Raw genomic sequence first — 22,266 nt, 5'->3', positions numbered from 1 at the left:
CCTTCCTGCTCAATCTCTTCCTTCCCCCAGTATGCAGTCTGTTATATTCTGACTATAGCTCAAGTGGTGAAAAGATGGAAGGGAAAATTTTCAGTTTAACTTTCTAATGGACAGAGAACCATCAAAAGCACTGATGCTGAAATGCCTTTCAAACTTCCACCAGCAGCAACTACCCAGCCACCAATCATGCTCTCATTCAGTAACGCATTTCAGCTTCTATTTACACACGGAATGAAGATCTTACCCTACAAAAGGTGTGTGTCAGGCAAGTGGTGCCTTGTACCTGAACACTCTGCTGATGAAGTTGTAGGCAACACTTCACACCCCCTGCTCACGCCTCGGCAGGCCTCGGCCTTGCACAAAAGCCCTCAACAGCTATTGATGCAGAATAAAAGAAATAACTGACATTTCAATTTTCTTCAGGCAAGGAGAGTTTCCAGCAGAGACAGTGACTGGGCATGGCTGTGATGGGTTGATGGCTAGACTTGATGATCCTAGAGGTTTTTCCAACCTTAATGATTCTATGACTGTATCCTGATGGGTTGCTTGGTCTTCAGTAGTACATGCCTTTTGCTGCTTATTTTTTCTTCTGCAGAAGTATCTATCTTTCATGATACAGCACTGCACAGCCACTGTACTGACCCATGATGCCACATGCTGAAAGCTGTGCAACATGGGGCTGGTGACCTTTCATTCACCTTGGCATGGACAGAGGCCCTCCATCTTGCAGCAGTAACAACTAGCCCAGGGGCTAAGATGGCAGAGAGTAGGTGGGGGGGGAGGGTGGGTCACAAGGGTCACCGAGCAGCGTAATGAGCACCAAAGCTCCACGCAGTCATAAATTACTGGACAGCAAATCAGGAAACCGATACGGGGAGATAAATGAATAGAACTTTGTCTGGTAACAGCAGAACGGCTATGAGAGAAAATACAACATGGGAGGTAGCACTGGGATCTACTGGTGGCCTTAACCTTTGTCATGGACATCGTGTCACCATGGGAAAACAATGCAAAGTTTTAGGCATGGTGCTGTAGAAATGGTTAGATGTCAGAAAGGTGAGGAAAGTGGAAGAAGATAATAATACTTCCATCAGTTTCAGAGGAACCTGAACTTCTCCCCTACGTCTTTTGGTACTTTAGATTGTTTTCTTTATAGCGCACTAGGCAAATGTATCAGAAACTAACTCCAAATAGGTGTTAAAAATCTGCAACTAAAAAGAGGGCCAATAAATAGAATGTAGTTAAATGCTAAAAGTAAGTTCCAAAGGCATGTTCTACTACAAACAAAAATATCCAGTGTGTTTCATTTATAATTTCAGTACCATAAAAGACAGGAAAAAAAAATCTGTGCATTTTTTGTTATTACTGTACATGTTCTGATATCCAACCTAAACATCCCACCAGATAAGATGCCCTCCATATAGCCAGGCACTTCACAAACTTGTTTTTTTATCATTCATTACACTGCAAGGTAAATTTTGAAAAAACAGCATATTTGTGCATATTTTGTATGCATTCGTCCTGTGGAAATATTCTGAAAGTCAAGGAATTATTCAGAAATATCTTTGGGAAGGAATCTGTATGTGAACAAAAAGAACAAGGGGACAATTACCAAGTGCTTTCCTTTTCCAACTGTGATATGACTCAGACACATACAACACACGGAAATATAACTGCTAAGTAGCTCAATTAACATAACTTAGTTGACAAGGAAATAGGAAGCTATTGGAAAGAATTATCTAAGGACAAGGTACCACAATACTTTTAAGTACCTTAGAGATGGTTAAATCCATCACAAACAACAAAATATAACGACAGAGAATTTGTCTGTACTGTGAAAAGGTGAAGGATTTGGACCTAGGTCTTTTAAAAGGCATTATAAACCAGATCCTCTAGATGCCAAGTAGTACAAAAGAGAGTGGGCTTGTGGCAAAGAGAGGAGGAAAAGCACTACGTGCATAAACTGCATTTTCTTTCACCTTTTTTTATCAAGTTTTTATCAGTTTATTAAGTGTTTGTTGAAGACTCAGTGAAACATTGAGAACAGCCTTAGAAAGCAATTCAGCCCTCTGCAGAAAGCAACTGAATCTCTGGTATATCTGACCTGTGACAGATATCCCCTTTCTTTGTGACAGCTGAGAAGTGAGTCATTGATCCTCGAGTGGCTTTCCCTTACCCACACCTTTAGCATTAGCTCAGTATTCCAGACAGTTATTCTGCTAAGTCTTTAGCCCTTACCAAGTCTTGAGCCACAGCAAAATGGCAAAGGTCAACTCGAAAATCCACTGCGCCTCCTCTGACGAAGGCTCGATAATACACTTCTCAACTGTCAAAATGCAACAGTTGCACCCCTACCAGTCACACCCCCACTATCCTTACAAACGCCACTTATCTCCCACGCTGTCATTTGCTTTGTGCTGAAGGAAACGATCTACGAAAGGTTCTGACATAAGCAAAACCACCAGTGTCCTGGCCCAAGTCACTGAGACAATAAAATAAATCCTCTCTTGCAGTTTTGCACACACAAAGTACAGACAAATACAAACTGTAGCATCCAGCCCTCTTCGGAATACCCCAACCTGAGTTCCAGCGAGAGATAAAGAAGGGCAGGACAGAAGTGCTCAGTTGTGTGCACATTGGTGGACTCTGTGCTGGCCTAAAGCATGCTTATGAGAGCCAACACATTCCTGGGCAGGGAAAGGCAAGGCACAGGGTTGCGCAGGCCAGGCACCATCTCCTTGAGCAGCATTAAGACCATAGTGCTCCACTATGGAGCAGAGGAGAATTTAGGCCAACAAACACCAACCATGTCTTGACACCTGCCTTTAGGACCAGCTTTCATCCATTTTGTTCACAGGTATGGACACAGCTCATCTCTCCTGAAAAAGTCAACTATCGATTCAACATACTCACTGACCTTACTCATGAGCCCAAGCCCCAGGTAGCAAGGCAATCTTCCAGAAGGAAAAAACACAGAAGTATTCCAATGTAAGAATGAGTGCTTGATGTAACTACCTAGGAATCTACAAGACCCCCATCATCAGGGAATCTGAGGAGTGTTAAGGACCAAGGCAGCAGAAGAAGCAAAGCTGAGCTTCAGCCCTGTTATGGCCAGGGGACAGGTACCAAAGTGCCTAATAAGGTGAAACTCCTCATAGGCACTTCCCAGTTCTGGGCATGCATAATGGCTCTCTCTTTTCCACCCTCATGTGAATTCTCTGGTATAATACAATAATATATATGTTATTTATAATAATATTATCTGGAATAATCTAATAAAGTAGCTGAACTCTTGCTCAGGTCTCTCCTCAGAGAGGTCATGAATGCGATCTCTCTCCTGACTTCACAAAAGATTGAAGCACTTAATATCATTGAGGTTTAATATCCACTCCCTTGTCAAATTTGGCTGAAATTGGCAAGTAGATTAAATAATAAGGTTTTCTTATTGAGAAAGGATTGACACACGGACAGCACGATCCTGTGAGCCACATTTCCCTAGGAAGCCTTGTTACTGATGTATTTTTAATGTTGCTTTCCTAGGCTATAGGAAAAAAAAGACCGATTCGCTGCCGATGCAGGCTGTGAGAATTTCTGTTCTGCACACTGATGAAAAGATTCAAAAAGAGCATTTGAACGTCATGTTAGTCAGTGTGTACTCTGTGGGTGAGCTCTTCCAGAGTTTGCTTTAAAATGAGAGTTAAAAATAGGTAAATATAGAAGTCTGCACTTCTGTATTCATAATCCATAACAATCCACCGTACTTGACTTTTATTTCAGGTACATATGCACACAGTAAGGCATAAGGTAGATTAAGACCAGCTGAAATTTGCTTCTCCAAGCTGTGGGACTGATAAGCAGTCAGTACAAAGCAGTGTGTTTTCATATAAGGGAAATTAGATATCAGACTTTAAAAATGATGGACAATAAAAGGAAACTTTACAGTAAAATCAATGGAAATTATCTATTCATATTTCTGTGGTTACGGAAATCTTTATATTTATTTCTTTGAATTTCTTAATATGTTCTACAGACATTTGCAATTCAGCAGCACTCAGCAATAAGTAAATGGAAGCAGTTTCCCCAGGCTTGTCTCAATGAGACTTTGAAATATCTAAAGAGGTAAATTTGAAGTCCTCTATTCCTTCTTTTTTGAACCTTAATTCCCACATCCTATAAAATCTACATCAATCCTTTGCCTTTTGGAAATCATACTTGTTGAAAATTCTTCTGTGAACAATGAGATCCCCCATCTTGCTGCATTTGTTTGCCCTGCTGGAGACAGTCTCGTTCAGACAGCTCTGAGGATGACAAACACTGTGCTATTCTAACTTCAGTCAAGGTGATTAAGAGCACACAACCATTTGCTGCCCAGAAGACTCAAAGCAAAGACACAAAAGTCTCAAAACCAAGGCTGGTTTCTACCCTAAATAAATAGAGCAAGAGGAAACCAGTGCTTGTTGATAGCAACTTCACTGGTTTTTATAAATACATCACCCTTTTCTAGGGGAGAGTCACAAAAAGCTGCATCAGCTCTAACAAGTTTTCAGATCCTGAAGCTCCTCTGAGATATATAAGACCCAAGATCTGGGTTTGGAGGAAGAACTGTTTGATGTCACTCCTGCTGGCTGATTCCTACACAAGCAAAAGCTTACTTATTCCGAGTTTTATTAAAAGGAAGCTCCTGGTTTTGACACACAAAACTAGAAATTTTATAAGGAAACTGAGAGCCAGTTTGGATGGATGAGGTTGCTTCAGCAGGTCTATTAGGCCTATTATATCTTGTCAGAGATGCTACAGCAAGTATTTCATATGGGCTAGATGGCCAGTGCTGGTTTGTCATTTGATTTGCCCCAGTAGTGAAAAGAAAGCTATAGACCTAGCCAAATGACCGAAATCCCCCCTTATGTAATGGAGAAAAGGGATACCTTTCTAATGGCAGCATCACACAACTATGCTTTGCTCTTCTCCTGATTTGCTTTTAGCTGCCTGAGAGATGTTGGGAAGACCAGATACAGTTCATTGAAAACCGAATGAAAACATGACATAAATATGGGTGTTCTTGTTTCTCCTACCACGTGTTCAGAATAGCCAACACCATTACCGAGAGTTCCTTCCAGGAAGCAATAAAGGCAGTGGTGGGTGATTTATTAAGACTTGGCAATTCTTCCCTTGGCCCTAAAAATTGGAAACTGACACAACAATAATATTTCTTTTTTAAAGGGAAGTCATTCTCCTCAGCTTCCCAGTTCAACCTATATATTCCACGCCTTTCTCACACGGTCTTGCATATGGTAAAGGACATGGCTGTAGCTTATTAAATATGGAATATTGTTCTCCTATGGTAATAGTGCAAACTGAAGGTTTAATGCAGGCCCCTTCTAACCTCTGCTTGCCATGGCAGTGGGCAGAATGATATTCTAGCAGAGAATACAAGACAATTCCTTGACAAAAAAGAAGTAGGTGCTATCCTTAAATATCATCACCCTTCAGAAAACACTGAATTTACCCGTGCCATTGGTGGCTCTCTGCAAACTGACATGGAAGCAAGCACTACTGCTGCAGAGTACACAAAGAATGAACACTGGAGAATTCAGCTCACAGGCACTGAGTTTTTTTCTTGGTAGCTCAGTTTTCTGCTGGATCAACATGCAGTGAAGGGGAAGCCATGAAGAACCCACCTAGAGGAAGGTGGGGGGCTGAGCCGCTGCCTTTAGCATAAGCCTGCTGCTGGACTGGGGTGTAACACAGTGTAACATAAAACCGCACATGGGCTGACTTGCAGAAAAGGAGATACTTGAGATTAGTTTATTGTCTCTCTCATTTATTGCTTTCTTTGGGCAGCTGTACTGGGACGTAGGAGACTGTCTGGCGTGAAAGTTCAGAAATGGAGTAATTAGATTCAATGGCAAGATTATGGATTTTATGCATGAGCCACCTTTGATTGTGGAAAAAGTTAAAGCATGTTCTCCATAAAGCTTGGGAGGTTTCTCATAACACTAGTACAAGTAGGTAGATGAAGAGATGTTAAATTCCTAATTGTTTCTTTTATCTTTCCTGTGATAGAGACAGAGTTCTGTTTTAAAGACATACCAAAAACCAGGTCTTTCATCTGGAGTGTAAAATTCATGTGTTCCCTGACCTCGTGTGTCACATGGTAATGAAACAACGTAAATCAGAAATGTTAAAAGTTGAAGTTTGTTAATATTACTGCTGAAGCTTCAGTCCCTTTCCCGGTTAAACTGACAGGTCCATTGTCCAAATATATATATTTACAGATTACAACGACATGAAGAAAAAAATTAATGGACACCCAATGAGAACCAAATGGAAATACGAGTTTCAGATGACTATCTGGAAATTAAAAAGAAAGGAAAGGAAAAAAGAAAAAAAAAGATAAAACTAAAAACCACTTGCATGCATTTTAACTAGGGCAATGGCCTTTCTTTGTGTTGTCCTACCTCCTTACTCCAAAGCAAATATTCTGGTGATTTATACTTTGTGGAGAAAATTTACAAAGCAACATACATTTTGCATTCTCTAATTTATGCTTCCTCCTCACTTTAGTTGGCAGGGCTGGAGGGGGCACCAGGACACAGGAACGTATCTTCTCTAGTTGAAAAATAATTGTCTTCACAGTGCTAAAGCCAGTTTTGTTGGTGCTGAGTGTAATACCCTCCATGGATCTTGCAGGCAAAAAGACAGATTAGGAGAGTTCCTGCTGATACTGCAGTGATTGCACCAGTACTGGAAGAGCACCCATCACACCTCAACTCTGCGGCTGTACTTGGCCCCACAAACAGAACTGATGGGCCCCTACAGCCCTCTCCATTTGTTCTCACCTTGGCCAGTCATGTCAGCAGAACCAGCAGGACTCAAAGGTGGTGAGAGCTTGGTGCCGTAAAGCAACACAAAGGCTTGGGAGGCTTGGGACACAATGAGGAAGGCTTTTTCAGGTGCCCACTGGCCTGGGAGTTATTAAAAATAAAAAACAACTTTCCTCTTTCCTCCTCTCTCCTCCCATAAAATCCATGGGGAGCCTCAAAGAGAATCTGAAAACAGGGACATTTCCATATAGCTCCTTTCACAGAGGGAAATCCAACTCATTACCTTTAACTTACAAAAGTCGACTATGCCAAAGCATACTGGCTTTTAGATAATCACAAGTAAGTCTCCTGTTGCAGTTTTTTTCCCATATGAAATGGATTGTGAAAGTGACTGGAAAGCAGTTCACATTCATTGATGCAAACTACTGCTGTCCAAATCTCACCTTACAAAAGAAATTACTCTTTCTCCAGCAGACGACAGAAAGGAAGCCAGTCTTGAAGGTACAAGGTGAAATCCTGGCTCCATTGTATTCATTTGCTAAATGTGAATTGACTTCAACAGAGCCAGGATTTCCCCCACAAAGATTTAGCTATAGTAAGCAGGGGGACGTCTAAGTGGCAGAGTAGAAAAACAGGTTTTGGAGCCTTTAGACCCCAGTGTGTTACCCCAAGCCAAGCACCACAATAACACATGACATGAGAATATTGCCTTGGCTGAGCTCATAATGATCAGTTTTCCAACTCAAAAGATTCACATCATTACTAAAGTTTCTGCAGGTCATCTAACAGAGAAATCAAAGTTAACAGAGATGAAGTGCTTTTCTCATCTTTACAGACAGTCTCTTGAGAAAAACTATCCCTGCCACATCTTGTGATTCTGGAGCTACATCAATTTTATTTTCCTTTGTAACCTACTACCGACCCAGTTTTCCATACGCTACCCTGGCCATCCCGCTTCATGCTGCTGTGAAGGTGCCTCTCCAAGTGAGAGGGCTGAGATGATGTGAACTGAGGGAAAAACAAGCAAGAAATGGAAATCTTCATCCGAATGAAGACAAGTGGCCAAAAATGTGAAAAAAAATACGTAACAGAAATGGGGCAGAACAATGCAGTGATTGAGAAAATTCAATCAGCGCTGCTTCTACCACCAAATTTAGAGCTGTAATTCCCACAGTACTTCTAAAGAGTATTTGTCACGCAAGACACAAAATTTATGATGACTTTCTTAATCCTTGCCTCAGTTTCCAACTCAGCTCTCTGCGCGTGTTAATTGGGATGGATGAAAATCCAGTAAGTGATGTCATTTTCCTGGGCTTTGTTTGCTTAACTGCTTGAATTCTAAAAAAGCATCTGCTTATTTCTCCATTCTTGGACACAATGCTGTAGCACGGATGCAGCATTGCCACACAGAATCCAGATCTTAAAGCTGCCACCTAGTAATGCTAACGGCCAGAACTTGGCGCTATCAGAGCACCAAAATACCGTATTATATGTTGGCATGGATGCATATGGAAAAAGAAATACATATACATATAGATTTTACTCAAAATGCCTATTTTAGTACAGTGTTATCTTACTATGAAATCTGCTACCTTATTTACTATCTTTGTGTATTTATTATTCTACTATAACATTATTAATTACAGTGCTTCTCTTGTACTCTTTATCAATTTGAACAACTTACACTTCCTTACACAACTACGTCAATACCGGAATATATGCAAGATTATACTGGAACACAGCACATAAACTAAGAGACAGTAATCTCAAAACTACAGTTAGTATACTCACTTGAATAAAGGAGTTCCACAAACAACACATTTGTATATTCCTTGAGCTTTATGATGTGTGTACTCCCCCTCAAAGGCACTGGGAAAACAATAACACTACATTTTAAAAGGAAATAGAGGATTTCTTTTACAATTATTAGAGTAGGTAGGAGTTTAGAAAAATATTAAAGGAAAAAAAAAGAAAACTAAAAGTTTGCAGTTGTTTTGTATTAAATGCAGCAAATGAAGCAGGCACAGGAAAAGGGGAATATCCTCATTAGTTAGCTTCAGGTGTTACGTATCATGAAAGAGGAAGCAAATTGTCACACAGTTCAAAGGACAGAACAACAAAAATGAGAAAGACTGGCATCTTCCTACATTTGGGAAGTGAAATGCAACGTTTAGTAAACACGGATGGTTTCAAATTTAGCTTCATCCTATGTTCTTCTTTGCAAGAGGGTATGCCTTTAGGAAATGTTTTAGCAATGAGTTCAGATGAGAGGTGCAAAGCTCTTGGGTGTCTGCCATTGAGATGATCATGAAGACTCAGTGCGTGGTGCATCCAAGATGGGCTGCCAGGGCAACAGAAGTATTGTAGCTGAAAATGAAATAATTGCTCCATGATTTCAAGCTGCATTCGCCTAATATTTGTAGCTGAAAAGCAATATTACAGCTTTAAGGGAATATTTTTCTAAGTTAACAATCTAAAAGGCTAGGAGGTCATTCATCTAATACGAATCAGCTGTGCTAGTCCAACAAAAAGCCTATGTGCTCCGCAGCTTGTTTTTATTATCCTTTCACCCTTTTTATGAGGTCCAATTTATTTTTTTTTTAATTTTTTTTTTTTTTTTTTATAAACAGGATTTTTAAGAATGACCTTATCTCCGACTGTTTGTGCACATTAAATCACGTTGCTGGTCCTGTACACAAGAGGGAGGGACATGGGGCAGGAAAGCCTCGCAGTGGGGGCTGCCGTCCCCATCCCCTGGCCAGCCTGGGCAGTGGGGGGGCCGAAGGGATGGGAGTAGGGGATCGGCCCACTCGGCATGTCCAGCAAACAGCATGCCGTCGGGAAGAGTGCCGCCTATTAAGCGGGACCCCATGTGTGGTGAAGAGCCCTTTCAGGTCATGAATGAAAACAAGCGGTTACATCATTAGTACATTTGGATCGGAGGTAAAGCCGGGGCCTTATGCCAAGCTCAATGGTATAAATTGGACAACAAAAATGGTTAGGCCTTGGCAAGTTACCTTCGTGTTGGAATCAGCTGAGAGAGACTTTATTCACTAAAAACAGTCTTGGAAGCAAGTCCTTTTTTTTTCCTGCAGGATTCAGGGCTGGCTTCCAGCGACTAAAGCCATGTGAGGGCAGTTATTGAAAATTTTTGACATTCCAACCACAAATGAGCCAATAAATACCTTCTCCACATGTGCTTCAAAAAGAAATTGGAGCGGGGTGGAAAAGAACTAAATTATGCTACCTTCTTTCTGCAGCCAAAATGTCTATACTTACAATGACCACCTTCAAAACTTCAGCATCCTGGCACGGGGCCATTTCCCTCGTGGTTCTGCTTACTGTGATGTCTTCCAAGAAGTGTACCTAAACCGCTATTACTTCCACACATTTTGTAGTAAACTAAAAACAGACTCTAAACATAAGCCCTGAGACTTTATAAGACATACAGTGTTCATTATAAGTCACACAAGACCCCTGGCCGTGGCCTCCATGCTGCAGATGCTTGTCTTTTGGTGGTGTTAATTTGTAGGGGTTAGTAAACAAGTGCAGAATTCCTGGGGAAAAAAAAACACAAAGTTTGCCAGGGAGGATGAGGAAGCGCCAGCGAGAGGAAGGGGAGACAAGAAGGATGCCTGCGTTTCGAGGGCTGCGCTCCCCTCACCCTGCCTTACCTTTCCGTCCCCTTCTCCTGAGTGACATGGTACTGCAAGGGTGTCAGCCGCTTCCTCAGCTCCTCCTGGGAAAAGACCACCTTACAGTCTTTTTTATCCCTACATGACCCTGCAAAGGGAGAGGATATGGGAGAAGGAGCCTTTTTAGCTTAAATCCTGAATAATTGCTTTGGCAGACGGCCACAGCATAGCTTCTGCATTCACTTGTCAATGACCAGACCGGTCCCTAATGCACGAAGAATGGCTCAGCTGAACTGCAGCTGATTATTTTTTCAAATCCAAGTTTAAAAAGAATTTTGCTCGAGAGCCAGGTGATTCCACTGGAGCAGTGACAATGTGCTACAGCCAAAGCCCTTCCGTGTGTTATACGCTAAACTGTTGCGCACAAAATCATTCACAAGAAAGTTATGCTTTCCAGCCATATAAAAAGAAAGGGGAAAAAAAAAAAAAAGAAAAAAGAAAGAAAGATGCAAAATAAATAGATATATATATATACACAACTATGGCTGAAATGTTCTTTACAAGACATCTATATCAGAGACTTATGGTAATGGGCATATGATGTTCAGCCACAGCGTCCAACAATTTCATATCCCTTTAAGGTAGCTTAAAATAATTATAAATCTTTAGAATTCTGATCCGGTTGATTTAACGTTCAGTAGCTTCTCAGTCCTTTCACTTCATAATGGTAGCAGCTGTATTTTTCCCTGCTGAAGCACTAATAGGAGCCCTGAGCGACAGGTCATTTCTTTATGCGGTAAGAAGTATCAGGTTCAACAACAAAGTTCCCTTAAAAATTAGGGTTCCTATTGGAATTACCTGTCTCTGAGAATCTCGTATTTTGCTTAATTCACACAAAAAGGAGTACATAGGGATTACTGTAAAAAACATTTCCATGGCACAAAAAAATGCACATCACATCAAGGAAGAAAAATAACAATAAGGCTGCTTTTGAATGAAAACTCCCAAAGTAATAAGAGAAATTGCCAAATATTAAAATAACTTGGATAATCACTTGCAAAAACGAGCTGCCAAAGCATGGCAGGAGAAAAGCGCTCTAATGACAGTAATTAAAATATGATACAATTAGAAATAAATAGTCCCGACAAAAATATTTTTTGCTAGTAATGTATATACGCTCATAAAAAGACCAATTGTGTTCCCAAAGTAGAGGGAACAGAGCTACCCATCTGTATGTCATTTAGTACAGGAGAGGCAATGGCAGGTTTAAATTACATGGTATTGGATTGCAATTTCCTAACATTGGATGCTTTTCTGCTTTTTTACCTTGAGTCATTACTAAGGAGTGTTCATAAAAAGTAGCTTAAAGCACAGATGCTTGCAAATCATTTAAGAAAAGATGTTTCTTTCTTCCTCCCCCTCTTCTTTTCTCATTTTTTTTTTTTTAAACGTGTGGGGGTGGGTGAGTAGGGGAGAGAGAAAAAGAATAATGCTGTTGGTCACTACCGAGTAACCCTAGGAAGTATTTTCAGGAAGAAAAAAAAAGTAAAATTGAAAACATCTGATTGAAGTAAATAGTGCAAACATAAAAAGCTTTACTAGTGAAAGGAAGGTATTGAAAAGCGACTTTATTTCATAAATTAGAAATTACTTTTGATCTAAACATTCTTAAAAACAGATTGTTTTCCACTCTGAGCCCTCTCATTAGCTGCGCTGCACAGCCCGTGTTTTAATGGCAAGCTTTGAAAGAGCGCTGCTGTATGCCTTTGTTAGCTCCAATCTTATTTGGGAGAGGGATAAAGATTTCATTCCAGGTCTCTTTGTTTGTCTTTCAAGAACCACTAAAGCAGTATTCACACAAATTTTGCAGGAATGTGCCCTGTGCCATAGCTTACAAATTATTTGGTTTTGGTGCACTTAAAGGTCACCTTCCAAATTAGCAAAATTTTCCTACATCCTGGCTTTTCAACCTTAAATGTAAATATTGTTTCCTAACTGTAAGTGAGGTTTGTTCTTTATAACGTTTGGTTGCTTATTTAAAGATGTCAGACTTTGGAGGTTTTTATTCTCACAACGTGCTGGGCTCTAGGACTAGTGAGTCCTTCAAAGCAGAGCTAGCAGGGAAAGGAAGCACACGCATTACATAAATAACTGTTGTGCATTGCTCTTAGCTGCTTAGAAGGAAACTGAGATCTGCTCTTTCGTCTGATATTGCAGTATCAAAGAACTGGTCTAGAGAGCAGCAAAGAATCCTACAGACCAACACCACGCTTTTAAAAACGTCTCCCAATTGTTTCTTCCAGAAAGTCCATTTGCTCTTCGGTTGTTTCAAACAAGCAAACTAAGGGTATCTTTGCTTTGCAAAAAGTCATGGGAAATGCTGAACATTTTGCAGAACAGCCAGCATTCCCTCTTTGCTCTCCTTGAATAATTTCTCTCTCAAAAATGCAGTGTTCTTCAACCAGCAGGCTCGCTGTTACTCACTAGGAAATGTCTAGATGCCACTTGATCCGTGACATAGATCAGAAGTTGAGAGCATGTTACAAAAGATTTTTCCCCACTGTTTTTAATAATTAACTGCCTGTTTTACAATACAGACAAGTATTTATGTCTGTGGGGGAATCTTGCTAATCTGCACTAGGGTAAACTACATCCTGACCCAACAAAGGACTTTCCAGGTTTCCAGTTTAATAGAGCACACAGCAGCAAAAAGCTGAGGTTGAGCTACAAATCATACAGGCAATCTCTCAGTCCAGCCCTCAGCAGTAAGGAACAGCCCCATTCAGGTAGCTGCACTCACTACTTAACTGCTAGCAGCAACAACAAAAGGCTCAAGGAATTGACTGCGCTATTCCCATGTTGCTGCAGAGCCAGGGAGGTAATGCAAGGCTCAGCTGTGACAGTGAAGATAACCAAGGTTGGGTTCATTCTGTCTTTGGACTCTGATGAGATTTGACGTTATCCAGAGGTGATGCTCCCTCACCCAGCTGCTCCACCAGGACCGAACAGGGCTCCAAGAGCGGGTTGAATGACATTCATGATCTGCTTGTGCATTACTCTGGCTGCACAATTCACCCTCTCCTTTGGCAGACATCTTCTACAACACACGGATTCCATTGCAGGGTCTGAGGCCAAGTGCAAGCTTTCCAGTCAGCGCAGCACAGTGCCTTCATTCTCCTTGGTGCTCATCAGGGGAGCAGCGCACATCACAACTGCATAACCAGTGCTGACAACGATACTTCAGGCCACCTGTCTTTGGTCTTTTCCAGCAGTTCCATCAGTGCTAGAAGTTGCTGGGATCTTGGACCAGGATGGGGAGCTCCTTGAATGAAAGGCCAGGCCCACAAATCTTTATGTGTAAATATAAAAAACTAAAGCTCAAGAGGGTGAAACAAACAAAACCAGGAACACTTCTGGACCCTTTGCAGCCTTTGTGGTTAGGAATGGCTTTTCTGAAAAGAAATGCAAAGTGTGCTGCAATTCACTGTTCACCCACAGACCATGTTCATTTCAGAGTTCAGCCCTGGTATCTGGAGGCCTTCTGTATAAAAATGAAGTGAACAGAGAGTGTTTTCTGGGTGTTGACCTGATAATGAAGACATTAAGCATCTCACCTCACATATAAATTCCGATTTCAATTGACCTTTTCAAGCCTGTGGTTCTCAACACAGGTGAACAAGTGCCATTTCCTTCAGTATAACCAATCACAAGGAAACCAGAAACAAGATACGTCCAGACAGACTGACATGAGTTCACAGACCATTACTCCTCACCACTCAGCCCTTCACTTGCTCCACCGTGCTGGAGGGTGTCGAGCAGTGTCTGGCATGCCCTGAAACACCCTGGCACTGCACCTGATGCCTTTCCTCCTTTACATCCCCTTTTGAACTGTTCTAATGATTTTCTCTTATGTCCCGTTGCTTCCCATCAGTGCAAAATTAACTTGGCATTTCAGCTTCGTGGAAGACACAGAATACGTTTTCCTCCTTCTGCGTATGCTAATGTTCCACTAGCATTAATGGACATTACAGTCATGCACTGAATGCATACCATTAAGGCTTCCTGAATTAAATACTGCAAGATCAAACGTTCCAGCAGAGCACAGCAATATAATAAATCGGGCTTCCAGTTTTCTGTACTATTTCTTTTAACAAACCCAAGCATTCTGAGGGGCCTTCCAGCACATTTTATTATACATATACAACCACAACCCAGTTGTGCACTGGGACCTGTGTGGGCAGACCCCTGAGGATGTGCATTGCTCCAGTAACTACAGAAGGGTCTGTGAAGGCAGAGCAGCTCGGAGGACCTGGCTTTGTGTGTTTCCTCCTTCCTGAATCCCCTTTATAGGTGAGTCCTACCTCACTAATCCACAGTGAATTATCTCATGCTGAAGCTAAAAGGGATCCTGCAGGGTTAGAAAATATTTCTGTAAGTGTTTTTAAATTAATCTCCTTGTATGTTATCACCAACACTCAGGTTTATTAAACTTTGAATCTCTTGGTTTTGTTCTTTTAAATGTTGTTTGCACAGTTTATGACACACCGTGCACCTTTAGTCTGTTCCCTACCAGGAAAAAAACAAAAACAGAAACAAAAAACAGGGTGTGGGCGGTGGGAATGTTGATCTAGTTAACAAAAATTAAGAGGAAAACAACTCTTGAAAACACAAATCAATGCAAACAGATCTGTCAGCTGATACATTTGGAAAAGTTTTACAAAGCACAGTATTTGCTGTCACACATCTTTATAGAATCCCATCACAAGCCATTTCAAATCACCTCAGCATGTGACTGCCTAGGAGAGATCTTACAGAAGAACTCTGAAAAGTGGATCAGGTTTAAGTAAAACCCAAACGTTGACATTAAGGAAACCCTGTAAACGTTTTACACATTGAAAAACAGATTTGTGGCTCTTCTCTGAGGGATGGCTCCTTTGCTTTCTTGCTGTAGGTAGCTAACTCCCATCTGCTGCTGAAATACCATTTGCAGTTTCATGCAAGCATTAGGAGTAATGGGGTGAAGCCCATTTCCACTATATAGCGCGCTGAAAATCCAAAAGCCAGGTACTGGGACAACAGCCACAATATGGGCTCAAGAACAACACCAAAAAACGTGTGTCTCAAAAAAAACTGGCTTACTTAGTAGTCGGGATGGTTGCACAGCTGCAAAGGAAGGGCAGGCCAGCTCTGTGCAAGTTCACAAGCTTCCCATGCAACCAAATAACAGAGCTGCCACATGTCTTTTTTTCACCCGGCCATCAGCACGGCTCCTGTTTTATACACACCTATGTACTGAGTCATCAGCAGAGATCTTCTATGTAAGAATACCAGCTTCCTGAGCTCTGAAACCCAAATAATCCTGTTAATAGGGGCAGACCTCATGGGGCAGGAGCTGCCTTGCTGCTTGCCCTGAGTTATGAATGCCTGTGCTGTGGTTACGTGGCCAAGGCAGCTGGTGATGCGCCAGCCATCCCTGCAAAAGGAATCTAAAGCTGCCTGCCCTCCCTGCGAATGTAAAAAACATTCAGCAGGGGCTGGAAGTGTTCTGCGTAGTGGGAAAGGAGGAAAGAAAAGCAGCTCTATTTGTCTACTCTACTTCCTTATCTCATATTAATGAAATCGATGTCACTACCAGCCACAAGCTCGCTCCCACAAACTTTCCAAGAGCAGCCTGCACCACAGGTGGGGGTGAGCATGGCTGCCCCACCAGGACAGCAGCAACAGCAGCAAACAGCCCTTCAGAGAGGCTGGTGGGCAGAAGAACCTCATGCAACATGGAGCAAAACTCCTTGCATTATCACTGCCACTTCTGGCAGCCCACAACAGCCAAGGATGTGCACAGGGCAGCCAGCCTGCTTGCCTTGCTCTTGGGTGCAAAGCAAGCAAGGCAAGATTGAGATCCACAGGTAAAGCAGCAGGGAGGGAGCATTTATTATGATCAATTACTCTTCCTCTCTCCCCTAGTAGATAAAAGAGACTTTTGTTTTGCTGATATGATCCCAGCACTTTTCATGGGCACTGCATTTGTTTAAATTAAAAGCAAGAAAGGCAGAGGCTTTTCAGGAAAGACCAGAGCACTCTGTATCTGGTCAGTAGATTTCTGTCGGGATCAATAAAAAGGTGCACAACATATGGAAAGGCATTTTATTAACAGTAGAATTAAGCTGAATTTAATAAAAGTGCTTTATGCTACCTTTTGCATTTAAAATATTTCAGTGAGCCATCAAAATAAGTTTATTCACACGGCTTTAATAAAGGTCTAACCCTGCAGCGGAAACAATTAAAAAGTCAGCATTTGCCAGCGGTTACCGCAGTGCTGTGTAGCTTATTGTAGCATTCAGGCTGTAGCTAAATCCTCCTGCTGCTTCCTCCACAATAGTGATGTGTGGCCTGCGAAATGAGCACTGCGTTTCAAGAGCCGAGGTGCCGTGAGTGCCTGGGCTGGGGGTGGAGGGAAGGAGCTGGGGGAGGTCTCTGCTGCCCTCTGATTCCAGACAACCCAGAGCTAACCCTGAGGCTCAGCACGGAGCCTTGCCTGCCCCACAGCTCCCAGCCCAGTAGGAGGGCACGGCCAGTAGGTTGGCACTTGCCAGTTTCTCTCCCTTGCAGGCCTCCTGGGTCGCAGTTTCTCTCCACTCCTCATTTTCTCTCAAGACAACGAGCTCCAGTGAGCAAGCTGTGGTTAACCCAGCAGCTGGGCCTTGCTGCTTCCTGCACCTCCAGACCCTCTCAGCGTTCCATCCGATTCCAACATGTGCATCCCCTGGATGAGGGACCCGCTGGATTATCTCCTCCATCGCTTGCAAACGCATTCTTTCTGACTCGAGGGTTAACATCCTATCCTTCTTCCTGAACTGCACCTTTTCTTGCCTGCCCTCCCTCAGCTGTGCAACAGATAACATCCCCTTCCCCTCTGTGGGCTGTCATCTCTCCTTCCCATCACATTCCTCTCTCCTTATTACTCCTCAGAGAAAGGCCAAGGCTGGGAGTTGCTTTTAACTGAAGGGGAAAGAGTAAAGGTGGCCCTTAAAGGTGTCCTCAGTCCCCCGGTCACTCTCAGATGGCCTCGTAACTACAAGAGCAGCTTTGCACTGGAGCTTTTAAAGCACAGAAACACTGTCAGCATCAAAACTTCACCTTTTACATCCATCTTTTGCATTACATTTCAGCAGAAATACAGTAAGCCCAAGCTGTGCTTGGCACAGCAATGGAAGGCAGGGAATTTATGAGCTCTCAAAATTAAAAAATTCATGTGAGAAAGGTAAAAATGGCTTGTGGTGGGTCCTTTATGGGAGTGGGAAAGCAAATGCCTTAAAGGCATCCTGCAGGGGCTGTGTTGAGGAACTGACTCTGTGCAAAGTGCTGGGGGCACAAGGATTTCCTCATCCCATGGCCCTCAGCAGTACAGAGCCCTGAGCAGCCCCTGCCCACAGCCTCCTAGTACAGAGAGACCAAGGAGAGGGGTAAAAAAGGTACACAGCCTGCGTACAAAATAAGGCGCATTAACAAAGGATTTCTGGTCTTCTGCATCATCCCAAGTTTTGCAAGCATCAGGCATCCTAAGGCCATCACTCCCAATGACATATCTACAAATAAATATCATGTTAAACTGTAGCAATAAGACATTCTAGACTGAATACTGTTGCATTAAACAAACATTCATAAACACGGGGTAACATTTTAAGCAAAAACAACATTAAATATACTTCCATTAAGACAGTTACACAGGTTACATTTTCAAAACCATTCTCAAGCCATTCAAAAACAAAAACAAATTTATGCTCTATTATGACAATGCAGCATTCTGTCATCATCACTACCACCAAGAAGCAAAGCAGACAAACACATTTGTATATGGATGATACACAAACAGCTTCACATGCTGCTTGCTGCTGTGCTCACATAGTGCCTGCTGGAGGTCTCCTAAATGCTGGGCAATTGCTAAGACTGTAATGAAGGGAAACACAAAATAAAACATATATATATATATATATATTTTCCAAATTTATATTTGCTTTTTGTTGTTGTTGTTTTAACTAAATTTAGCTTTGCAGAAGTAAGTTTTAACTTTTGCCCCCCCCCTCCCAACCAGTTCTGTGGAACAAGAACACCCAGCTGAGACCTTGTATGACACATGTAAGCCCAGAGCAAATTTTTACATTCATGTTGTAAACCCCAGAAAATAGGGATTTATAATGAAAACACTGACAGGCATTTAACCATAGCTGTACTAGCGGGTATTATTATACAGTAACTCAGTCTCACTTTTATTCTCTTTCAGGCCTTGCGAAGAGCCACCTGTAATCATACATCTTTGGTGATGCACGTTACGGAAAGCTAAGGGGAAGTTAAAACATGAGTTACAGAAGTTACACCTCTGAGCACACAAACATACAGTATGCAACATTTTCAGATCTACTCAATGAACACCAAGGCTAAAAGCAATTAACGGACTTGGAATGCATGAGAGCAAGGTCTTTTCTAGGCCTTCAGTGTTGAGGGCAGATGTGGCAAACGCTGCGTGCGCAGATCGTTTCACTGCCACGAGCAGTTGGAGAGTTCACAGGGACACACAGGAATAACTCCTGTATGGAACTGTTTGCAACATCTGCTCCTCGGAGTAATCCTTGCTGTTCAAATTCAGTTTGGAGAGCTGGTAACTTTTTGCTCACTGGCTGTTTGTTTCAATTTTATGGCAAGACAGTTCTAATGAACCTGAGATTAACAAACATTTAATAAAACAAGTGAGAAACGAGCTGTAGATGTTTGTTAAATAAAGACTTACACCATATGCCCAGCACCATCTTCATACAGATGTATTGTATCTTAATCTAAGCCTAGAAAAGCATGGTTTCCTACTAGTAGATATTTAGTAATTAAACACTTCACAACATTTCAATGTTATCTACAACTTTATTATTTCACACGTGTCCTGGAATGAAATACCAGCTCTACTCCTGTCACTTCTTCATCATTACTTTTGCTTATTTTTTACAATTTCCTTTGATCTACATGGGAGGAAAAGCCAAATTATCTCATGCAACAAATGTGATGTAAGCAGCACAACATTCAAAGTGTTTGTTAAAGGAATTTGCTTGAAGAAATGAGAACCCATTCTAATTAAAAGACACAGCAAAGCAAAGTAAGATATCTTTTTTACTTTGTATCTCAGTGGTCTGCTACAGAAAACATGTACTTGGAATCTGCATAACCATTATTTGTATCGGTTACGTGCTGTATGCACTACAGCAGCCAAAATAGCTTTTGCATTAAAAGTTGGTGGGGTTTTTTGTGTGTGTTTTAAAAACACACACACAAAAAAAAAAGATTGAAAATGTGGGGATTTAATTTCTGTGAGCTCAATCCTGGCAGGTGCTGAGTGTATCCCACATTTCTTTGGAAATTTAGAGCTTTCAATCTCAATAGGGCAGGCTCAAGGAACAGCATCTCTAAATCACGCAAAAATACAATGGAGCTGTACTTTGCTGGAAATGAAATCTTGAACCGACATGATTCAGGCTGGGTATGAGCACAGATTTATGCGGTTTTCCCAATGGCCGTGCGTCTTACTAAAATACCTTTAAATACTCCTAGGGTCCCGAAGTGTACTTTGTGTGTGAATGACCACTAAACGGGAAGCTTTTCATATAGCTCGGGGTGTGCGGAACAGCATAAGCTTGGTGCCATCTACTGGGGCTGCTGGGCTACGGCCTGGTGCAGAAAGCAGCGCACGGAGGGCGGGCAGCGCGATGGGTTTGCAGGCATTGAAACATTTAGTCCTAGCTTCAGAAATCTTTATAAAAGACCATTTGGATGAGTGCACTCAGGGCACAGGTGCTAATATATAAATAGAAAAACAGAACATGTAAAGGCTTCTCTGGCACTAGGGTTGGTTTGGTTTACCACTAATCCAGCATAACTTGCACATGCTTGCAGAACAGCGTCTTGGGGGAAAAGGAAGGTCCTCCCTGTTCTAAGGTACTTCTGAGTATCATGCCATTCACTTAGCTTGCTTCTGATCTACCCCTGTGACTTTGTATTAAGGACTAAGTGCACATTACGTGACACAACTTTGCTCCATAAAGGATGGACAGAGAGCAGAAGTGAAATCATACTTTCACGCTGAAGTCCTTGTCCTGCAAATATTTAACTGTCTGGAATTCAGAACAGCGCTGGGAAGCCCAGATCATACCTAAGACAGTGCTGGCCATAGCCAGAGCCTTTGGCTTGGTAGCAGAGCTCAAGGCTGAAACGTGTGCCAGCACTTCATTCCCTTGCACTGAGCGGACAGGAGCTGCAGAAGACAAATGGTCTCCTTGCTATGAAATCTGCCATTCGGCTGGAAGCAGGACAAGCTCTGCACAACTTGAGACTCGCCGTATCCCTGGCCTGAAGTGATACCCTTGTTGAGCTGGAATTCACACAGAAAGGGCTGGTGGGAAAAGCACCGATACAGTGTAACGGTAGAAAAAAGTCATGAGAACTTGGGACATTTTCTGTATATTCAAAAATGATGTCACAGCGGATTGTGGCATTTAAACAGATGTTGCCTCCAGATCTCATTCCCATGTTTAATTTGATACATGCTACACCATTTACTTGTAACCCCCTCAGTTCACCACACACAAAAAAACAAACCAAAGGCAAAGCAAGTCTACATTAATTCGTAAGCATCTGGGGAATTTAGATTACTCTTAAAATATGTGAGATATGTGATTGTATATTATTCCACTGTTAGCAGATGAATTTTGGTTTAAAATATATATGTAAGTAGTCAGTGGGTGGAACTCAGTCTATTGGTGTTTGCAGAGTTACAGAGCAAATGGTCAGGAATAGACAGCAGCGCTATCGACTTTTTATTCCAAATTATGACTACTGGATTATGGCAGAAAAAGGACTGGACAAAACTGCCATCACGGTGCTTCACCAAGAGGGATGCAGTAGAACAACCTCCTGCAGTGCTCCAGCTTCCCAATGTGATATCCCCATTGCAGAGCAGGGACAAAATAGCCAGCACAGCAACTGCCCCTGTCTTAGGGCAGGCACCGGCCATGTGAGCGCACATCAAAAGGTGCATCAAGAGGGCTAAGGAAATTTGCTTATCCTGTATTTTTAGGATTTAAAATCTGGCTCGGCAGCAAATAGAACAGGAAACAAAGGTCAGGCTGACACAATGTGGGCTATTCTCTCTCTTCCTCAATATGTGTTTGTAGCTCCTATCTAGGTTAATTGGAGTTTTGTGCACATGTGGGGGAAAACAGAACACAAATGCTGCAAAAATTGGACTCAGATTGAGTTCAAATAGAATGTAATCAGCTTTAGAGAGCCCATCAGCTTGAAAACTGATGTCTTATCACTGAAAAAATCTTTAGAACATCACCTCCATATGCTTGTTAAGTACAGCTCTAGAAAAAAAGTGCTTATAACATTCTGTACCCTTATGAAACGGTTGTGTCATACAGACACACACGCTGGTTCTTATTTGATGTTTCAAACGCTGATCAGCCAGGATCGTATCCTTTTTTATCTAAGTGTCAAGAAAATTCCTAATAATAGTCAAAATTAATTCTGCAGCTTTTATTTTCTCTCCCATAAGCATGTACGCTGGCATTGTTAGGCAGACATTACAAATACTGCTGTTTCAGTGAAATACAAAGTACTGTTGGGTTTGAGGTGCGGATCGTATAGGATGGGACTTGTGGCAGCCCTCACAGACCTAACAGCAGGCCTTGGACATTGCTTGAGAAGTGCAGTTGCACTGGAACATTAGGTTGCATGTTTCCATTTAGTTACTTATTTACTTGCAC

At 42.0% G+C, this 22,266-nt stretch overlaps 1 protein-coding gene across 8 annotated transcripts in view; it reads right to left on the bottom strand.

Annotated features, from left to right (window-relative positions):
- MSRB3 (methionine sulfoxide reductase B3) overlaps nt 1–22,266 on the bottom strand; it is a 75,451-nt gene that overhangs the window by 39,577 nt on the left and 13,608 nt on the right. For 4 of the 8 annotated variants that reach the window (XM_015855704.2, XM_015855672.2, XM_015855680.2 and 1 more), the window contains 3 exons: nt 18,725–18,796; nt 10,499–10,607; nt 8,616–8,693 (listed from right to left, as the gene is read on the bottom strand). In XM_015855704.2, coding sequence (XP_015711190.1) covers nt 8,616–8,693; nt 10,499–10,607; nt 18,725–18,796 — 259 coding nt within the window. The remainder of the gene's footprint in view (nt 1–8,615; nt 8,694–10,498; nt 10,608–18,724; nt 18,797–22,266) is intronic. The other 4 variants (XM_015855655.2, XM_015855646.2, XM_015855688.2 and 1 more) reach the window with 1 other exon arrangement.

Source organism: Coturnix japonica, chromosome 1 (genome assembly GCF_001577835.2).
Source record: "Coturnix japonica isolate 7356 chromosome 1, Coturnix japonica 2.1, whole genome shotgun sequence".
NCBI classification, from domain to species: domain Eukaryota; kingdom Metazoa; phylum Chordata; class Aves; order Galliformes; family Phasianidae; genus Coturnix; species Coturnix japonica.
Note: the sequence above shows the minus strand (reverse complement) of the source record. Positions and strands in the feature narration are given on the sequence as shown.